At 56.5% G+C, this 7,916-nt stretch overlaps 1 protein-coding gene across 2 annotated transcripts; it reads left to right on the forward strand.

The window, feature by feature from the left end:
• The first annotated feature begins 72 nt into the window (after nucleotides 1–72).
• On the forward strand, nucleotides 73–7,823 carry TBR1 (T-box brain transcription factor 1). Of its 2 annotated transcripts, XM_063342198.1 has the most exons (7): nucleotides 73–879; nucleotides 1,258–1,412; nucleotides 1,745–1,866; nucleotides 2,261–2,419; nucleotides 3,283–3,344; nucleotides 5,404–5,521; nucleotides 5,627–7,823. In XM_063342198.1, the coding sequence occupies exons 1-7, from the start codon at nucleotides 188–190 to the stop codon at nucleotides 6,245–6,247; spliced, it is 1,929 nt and encodes a 642-aa protein (XP_063198268.1). In that variant the 5' UTR covers nucleotides 73–187; the 3' UTR covers nucleotides 6,248–7,823. The 2 variants fall into 2 exon arrangements, with proteins under 2 accessions (XP_063198268.1, XP_063198267.1); XM_063342197.1 differs by having other exon boundaries at nucleotides 5,404–7,823.
• Nucleotides 7,824–7,916: the final 93 nt, after the last annotated feature.

A 7,916-nucleotide genomic window follows, 5' to 3' on the forward strand; every position in this document is an offset into this window, starting at 1 on the left:
AATCTCTTCTCCCAGGGAAGGAAAAAAAAAAAAAAAAAAAAAAAAAAAAAGTAAATCAAACGTTTGGGAAGCATTTGGTGGATGAAGTGCTTTCTGTCTAGTGAGGGTCCCAGGATGTCTAGCTTCTGATACTAAGGAGCCCTTTCAGATCCAGGGACTGAAGGGTTATTACTGTGGTGCTAGAGCTATGCAGCTGGAGCATTGTCTCTCTCCCTCTATCATGCTCTCCAAGAAATTTCTCAATGTGAGCAGCAGTTACCCACATGCAGGCGGATCTGAGCTTGCCTTGCATGATCATCCCATTATCTCGACCACTGACAACCTGGAGAGAAGTTCACCTTTGAAAAAAATTACCAGGGGGATGACGAATCAGTCAGATACAGACAATTTTCCTGACTCCAAGGACACACCAGGGGACGTCCAGAGAAATAAACTCTCTCCCGTCTTGGACGGGGTCTCTGAGCTTCGTCACAGTTTCGATGGATCTGCTGCAGATCGCTATCTGCTCTCTCAGTCCAGCCAGCCCCAGTCTGCTGCCTCTGCTCCTAGTACCATGTTCCCTTACCCCAGCCAGCATGGACCTGCTCACCCAGCCTTCTCCATCGCCAGCCCCAGCCGCTACATGGCTCACCATCCTGTGATCACCAACGGAGCTTATAACAGCCTCCTGTCCAACTCTTCTCCACAAGGCTACCCCACGGCGGGCTACCCGTACCCCCAGCAGTATGGCCATTCCTACCAAGGGGCACCTTTCTACCAGTTCTCCTCCACCCAGCCGGGGCTAGTTCCCGGCAAGGCTCAGGTCTACCTGTGCAACAGGCCACTCTGGCTGAAATTTCACCGGCACCAGACGGAGATGATCATCACGAAGCAGGGGAGGTAAGCCACCGCGCGGACCCTCGCCGGGTGTCGGGGCTGAGCCGCCGGGCTCCGCCGGGGGAGCCGCCCGGAGCCTCCGTCGCCCAGGGGTAGCCGCCCGCCGCCGGGGCCCCTGCGCTGAGCGCCGGTGCCGGTCCCCGCCGGGGCAGCCCTGCCCGCCGCCCCGCGGGTCCCCGCGCCCGCGGTCCTCAGCCTTTCCCCGCGGAAAGCCCGGCGTTTCGGGGAGGGAGTTTCTTTTGATTTTTTTATTTCCCGGTCGCTACCGGGAGCCGTGAGGATGAAGCACAACGGGCTGGTTCCTCTGCGTGTGCCTGTCGCTGCCGGTGGCTTGCTTTCCTTCCTCTTTTTTTTTTTATTTCTTTTTTTTTTTTTTTATAGGCGCATGTTCCCTTTCCTAAGTTTTAATATTTCTGGTCTCGACCCCACGGCTCACTACAATATTTTTGTGGATGTAATTTTGGCGGATCCCAACCACTGGAGATTTCAGGGAGGCAAATGGGTTCCTTGCGGCAAGGCGGACACCAATGTACAAGGCAAGTTCCTCCAATTAACACTTTTCCCGACACATATGTAGGTGAGAATGATTAATTAAAGCCTTTGTGGACTGGCTCTGGCGACTTCTGAAACGAGAATGGGCCAATGATGCTTTTTTTTTTTTTTTACAAAAAAAAAAAAGGTGGAGGAGAAAGTAAAAGGTGTTCGGAAAACGCTGTTTTAATCCTTTTCGGTTAAAATTAAAGGAGTTTCGGTAGTGAAATACCGCTAACTTTAGCCGTGTCCTTCCACCTCGTGTGCTGCTGCAGAAGCAGAACCGGGGTATACGGGAGAACTGTGATGTGGTTGTGTTTTTTGTTGTTTTGCTTAGGAAACCGGGTGTACATGCACCCCGACTCCCCCAACACGGGAGCCCACTGGATGCGCCAGGAAATCTCCTTTGGGAAACTAAAACTCACAAACAATAAAGGAGCATCAAACAACAACGGGCAGGTCAGTGGGGGAAACGCAGACGCTCTACCGGACTTATTTTTATTGCTTCAGGCTAAATCCTGCCGTTTCCGAAAGGACGTATTTTTTTTTTTTAGCTACGGTCGTTAGGTGAAAATAAAACGATGGTGGTGGGGGAAAAGCCCTGCCTTTTATTCTGCCACGGGCCTCGTCGATCCCGGGTGCGTTGCCCAGGCTGACACCGCCGCCCGGTGTGGCCGGGGCAGCCCGCAGCCGTCCCGGGGAGGCGGCGGGGCGTGGGGGGGGCCGGGGAGGAGGCGGCGGCGGGGTCCCGGGGAGGCGCACCGCTCCCCGCGGGCATCGCTCTCCCCGTCCTTCTCGCTCTGATGTCCTCCTCTTCCCGCCGCCCCCTCCCTCCTTTTCCTCTGCCTGACAGATGGTGGTTCTGCAGTCCCTCCACAAGTACCAGCCCCGCTTGCATGTGGTGGAGGTGAACGAAGACGGGACGGAGGACACCAATCAGCCGGGCAGAGTGCAGACCTTCACCTTCCCCGAGACCCAGTTCATAGCGGTCACCGCCTACCAGAACACCGATGTAAAGAGCTCCCCGGTTTATCCCGTTCCCGGTCGCCCGCGCTCCCTGCAGGACACCCCCGCCAAGGCCGCCCGGCCGCTCCCCTCCCTCCCCCCCCCCGGGTCTCCGCCGCCGGGAGACGGGGCTCCCCCTCTCCCTCTTTGTGCTGTCCTGCCCTGGCCGAGGCTGGCGACCCCCGAGCCGCTCCACGCTTGCCCCAGTAGCCCGGCGCCGGCCGCCCGCAGCCGCGCTGCCCTCCCCGCCAGGCCGGGCAGGAATCCTGCCGCTCCGCCGGGAGCTGGGCGCTTATCCGCGGCGTTTATCTTCCAGTCGGAAACGGCTCAGTTAGCTGTTAAGCTGTTAGCTTAAGCTTTAAGTCTGCAAAGATCAATTAACAACCTCATTGATTGCGCCGGGGGTGACGGAGCAACTTCCTCAAATTAAAAGCTCGTTAATGCCTGGCGACGTTTCGGAGTGGTCTGGCTTTGCTACAGGCTGGTGTCCCCTTTTTCAAATGACATATGTTCAGTCCACATTCTTGCTTTAATTATTTTGCTCGATGCAAATGTAAACTCTTAGCTACCGTTCTGCGGTACGCTTTGCCTAATTTCTGGATTTAAATATATTCATACCCGTGCAGTAGGAATACTGACACGTCTCAAAACGTGGGGTTAAATATTAAATTTTATCGTGCTTTTTACAATAAAGTAAATCGTAAAATTAGACTGTGATATCTATAAGCATGCCAAGGCTTTATTTTTTCACATTTTAGAGGCAATTTGATCGACTAGGGAAAAGCTTGATCCTTTTAAAAATGTGTTGGCTGCAGCAGGGTATATTTTTCAGGCTTTCACAACGTGCGCTCTGATCCTCTCTTTCCCTAGATCACACAGCTGAAAATAGACCACAACCCTTTCGCAAAAGGCTTCCGAGACAATTATGACACGTAAGTAAAGCGGATTTTTATTACCCTTCTGCCGGCTGCGCGCACATGTCAGAGGGGGAAGCTTTAGGACGCGGGCTGGCTTCATTTCATACCGAAAGGTGTAATGTCAGGCTTCTCCAGAGCCCTCCGGGGGACAGGCACCCGCAAGCTCCCCCGGCAGGGCCGCGGGCGCGGAGGGGCTGTCCCTGCGGCTGGCCTCCGCGCAGCCCTGCGCAGCCTGCGCCCACCTCCGCGGCCGGGGGCCGCGCTGCCCGCACCTGAGCCCGCATCTCGCTTTGGCACTCGCGGCGGTTTTGTTGGTGGGTTTTCCTGGCACGTATTTTTGCGCCCCTTTCCAAGTTGCCGTTTCCTTACGCGCAAGGGCTCGGAAAGCAGCACCCGAGCAACCGGGGCTGAGCCCCCCAGCACCCCGCCGGGTTTGCGTAACCCCGGGCTCCGCACAGCCGGTGTCCGGAGGAAAATTTCTTCGTCTCGTTTGGTTCTTCTCTGGGCTTGGATTTTATATTTTTTTCCCCCCTCTTCCTTCTGGGTGGAGCTAAAGCCTCCGAAGTTTTAATCGCGGTTTGTCCCCGTGCTGCCTCTGCCCGTCCGCCTCAGGTCCGCCTGTTCGCAGGCTCAGCCGTGTCACCCACCCGGCCGTGGCCCCCCCACGGGAGCTGCGGCTGGTGCCGCCCCGAGTGAGGCTCCGTGGGGGCATCAGCCCCCGACCTCTCCCCGCCGCCTTTCCCGGCCCTCGGGAGCCGAATGGGGGTATCCCGGCTCGGCAGGCGCTGACGGCTGCGGCTTCCCCCGGCCCGGGGCATCCCCCCGCCCGGCCCCCGGGGTACGGTGCGTCCGGCATCCCCGTGCCGGGCCAGCGGGAGGTGCAGGCACAGGGCGGCAGCTCCCCTGCCCCGCTGCAAGCTCCGGGTCTGCGGGACGGAGCTCCGACTTTGAGAGGGGAAACCTCCTTTTTCCTCTCTAAACTGCGGCAGGGAGCGGCCTCCCTCGGAGCGTGTGCTTAAGCCTCCCTCAGCTCTGACAGCGGTTCAGCATCCCCCAGCAGCGGGATTTCGGTCCAAGGGTGCGGAGGCCGAACTAGTGCGAGAGGGGCCCGGGGCCGAGCACCGGCTCTTCCCCCACGGGCGAGGGTCGCGGCGGGGGAGCTGGGCCCCACCGGGAGGGGAACTGCGGTCCAAGTGCCACGGAGGGCGGCATCGGCGCCTGCCCCCTCTTCTGGGGGCTCTGTGAGGAAGATGCGCGGCCTTTAGACAGGCTGCGTGGCCTTCGCCCCCAGCCACAAGTGCTTTTCTTTTTAATAGGGAAAAAACTTTACAGGGCGTCACTTGAAAGGAGACGGGGGGAGGGGGAAGCTTCAATGTTGTCTAGCACGTTGAATTTGTTTAAGGGCCAAGTTTATTTTGGATAAGAAATTCCAGGAGGCGTGGAGGGTTAATTAAAGCACAGTTTTAGCCTGAATTAAATACAGATAGTAGTTATTCATCCATTAAAGTTTTTATAATCGCAAATTGCAGCCCAGCATGGGAGAATTATATATAGGCCACGCAGGGAACACTGGATGTGTCTGGTTTTATATTTCCTACAGTAGGTGTTTAAAGATTAGCTTAATTTAAACTCGGTAAAATGTTGATGGTTCGTCTGTGACTCCCAATAATAAGTGTTAAACAGCCGATATAATTCCGTAGTCTGCCATTCACGCTGTTCGCGGCAAATGACCGGGCTGCCTGTTGCGCATATGGCGGGACCGGTCAACGTGTCACCGCGCGGGATTTCACGCCGTTGGGATGCCGGGCTCGGACCGGAGCGGGGGCTCTCAGCCCTGCCAACGAATGGCCAACCGGTTCCGAAAGATCTGCTCTCCCTGCCTCCCCGCAACCCCCCCCCGTTAAGGCCCTCGGCGCTGCTGGCGCCGGAGGCCGAGCGCGGAGAGGAGCGCGGGGCCCCGGGCAGGGCAAGGCGACCGCTGGGGCGACCGCCGGCCCGGCCCGTCGCTGCCCCCACGTGCGGGGCCGAGGAGGGCGCCGGCGGACACCCAGCTCTCTCCCCTTCTCTTGGGCAGGATCTACACGGGCTGCGACATGGACCGGCTGACGCCTTCCCCCAACGACTCGCCCCGCTCGCAGATCGTGCCCGGGGCCCGCTACGCCATGGCCGGCTCCTTCCTCCAGGACCAGTTCGTGAGTAACTACGCCAAGTCCCGCTTCCACCCCGGGGCAGGAGCCGGTCCGGGGCCCGGCGCCGACCGCAGCGTGCCCCACACCAACGGGCTGCTCTCCCCACAGCAAGCCGAGGACCCGGGGGCCCCCTCGCCGCAGCGCTGGTTCGTCGCCCCCGCCAACAACCGCCTCGACTTCGCCGCCTCCGCCTACGACACGGCCACCGACTTCGCCGGCAACGCGGCCACCCTGCTCTCCTACGCGGCCGCCGGCGTCAAGGCGCTGCCGCTGCAGGCGGCCGGCTGCGCCGGGCGGCCGCTGGGCTACTACGCCGACCCCTCGGGCTGGGGGGCCCGCAGCCCCCCGCAGTACTGTAGCAAGTCGGGCTCCGTCCTCTCCTGCTGGCCCAACAGCGCGGCGGCGGCCCGCATGGCCGCCGGCAACCCCTACCTGGGGGAGGAGGCGGAGAGCCTGGCCCCCGAGCGGTCCCCCTTGCCGGGCGCCGAGGACTCCAAGCCCAAAGATTTGTCCGACTCCAGCTGGATCGAGACGCCCTCGTCCATTAAGTCCATCGACTCCACCGATTCTGGGATTTACGAGCAGGCTAAAAGGAGGCGGATCTCCCCTTCGGACACCCCGGTGTCCGAGAGCTCCTCGCCCCTCAAGAGCGAGGTGCTCACCCAGCGGGACTGCGAAAAGACCTGCGCCAAGGACATCGGCTACTACGGCTTCTACTCGCACAGCTAGGCGCGGCCCGCCCGGCCCCGCCGTCCTTTTGCACAATAACTCCTCCGCGTTAGCGCACTGACCCCCGCCCCTAGCTGCCCCATCCGCACCCCCGGCCCGGCAGGCAGGCAGAGCCGCGGCTCGCAGGCAGGCAGGCAGGCAGGCAGGCAGAGCCGCGGCTGCCGCCGCCCCCCCGCCCCGCTCCGCTCCGCTCCCCGCCCGGCCCGGCCCGGCCCGGGGGCGCGGGGGGCACCGCCGCTCCGAAACCCACTGATAAGTAGGATGCTTAGACTCTCTCAAAACCGTACAGCGCTTCCTTCCTTTTACCATGGATGGATACTAGGGGATAACAGTAATAGTGGGGGAAAAGAGCCTGTGAAATGCCTGTACATAGTATTTAATTTCTTGTAACCGATTACTTTTCTTTGGTTCTGTTTCCTTCTTAGTTGTTTGGATTTTTTCTTTTTTCTTTTTTTTTGTTTTCATTGTTAAGTCACAAAACTTAGATCCTGTATAAATTTCTTTATCCCGCCCCCTCTCCCCCGCCCCCCTTTGCTCCCTTTTCCCCCTGCCCCTCCCCAGGTAAATACCCTTTCTAAATGCCTCTGGAAATGGAGAGTGGTCCATAGCTGTAGCAGCGAGTAATGGGTTTCTCACTTTCTCTGCAATTCCTCGCATGAAATAATTACGCTGTGCCCTGGGCTAACACAGCTAAGGAATAGCTCAGCTTTCCCTTCAAAAGAACAGAAATACGTCTCGTAGGAAAGTCGATTAAAGTAGCATGACGCCTTCCAAAAGCAAAATTAACTGCCTCTGTATTTTTCTTTAAAAGGAGTAGCTCGACATCAGCAATATTATTATTTTTGTGGTATTCCCCCCCCCCGCCCCCAAGTGCCAAATCCATTACTGGTCCCTGCAGGTGCCAAATATGCTGACAAACTCTTTTCAAATTTCTTTGCAGTTTTCCCCTCTTTCTTTATATTGCTGTAAATCTTTGTAATGAATAATCTAAAAAAAAAAAAAAAGATATAGACGACTGAATTGTTGGTAACCATAGTGTAGTCCAGTGAAGATGAATCGTGAGTTGTATATTTTACTGCATTTAGTTTTGGAATTGACTTTTTCATAAAGTAGCTAACCGAGATCTGACTTCCTGGGGAATCAAATGCACATCGAAAGTAAGAGCGATCTTTCCTTGTAAACCTCTTATTATATTAATGAAGGAGAACTAATATCCCTTCAGGTCTCCCCCCCGGCGAAGCAGAATAGTAAGTCTTCGAATTTTGAGTAGCAAATCTATACAATTAACGCATTTTTATATGGAAAAAAAAATTACAAACTGAAATATGCATCAGGCTAAATATTCAGTCTAGATTACACTCGACGGGGAAATTTCCTATTAGAAATTCAGGGTCATAAACGTGTGTATATTTTTGACTCTTCTGTAAATCGAATGTTGTGATTTTTATATTTGTTCTGTTACGTCTGTGGAACTGAATAATTTATACCAGTACATGCTCCATTGAGAAATGTTTCGGTTTTTGCCCGTTTGTATCGTCTGTGTATAACAAGTAAAATAAACCTGGCAAAACGTTAACGTCGTCTTGGAAAGCACTTTGCCGTTTTGCAAGTACGAATTTCGGCGAGGCGACGGGAGCTCGTCCTTCTCCCGGGCGAGGATCCCGGGGGG

Source organism: Chroicocephalus ridibundus, chromosome 7 (assembly GCF_963924245.1).
Source record: "Chroicocephalus ridibundus chromosome 7, bChrRid1.1, whole genome shotgun sequence".
Taxonomy (NCBI): domain Eukaryota; kingdom Metazoa; phylum Chordata; class Aves; order Charadriiformes; family Laridae; genus Chroicocephalus; species Chroicocephalus ridibundus.

Coding starts and splice junctions, on each gene's coding strand:
- TBR1 (XM_063342197.1), top strand. CDS start 188: ATGCAGCTGGAGCATTGTCTCTCTCCCTCTATCATGCTCTCCAAGAAA. Junction 2,420..3,282: donor CCGCCTACCAGAACACCGAT/GTAAAGAGCTCC, acceptor CTCTTTCCCTAG/ATCACACAGCTGAAAATAGA. Junction 3,345..5,403: donor TTCCGAGACAATTATGACAC/GTAAGTAAAGCG, acceptor TCTCTTGGGCAG/GATCTACACGGGCTGCGACA.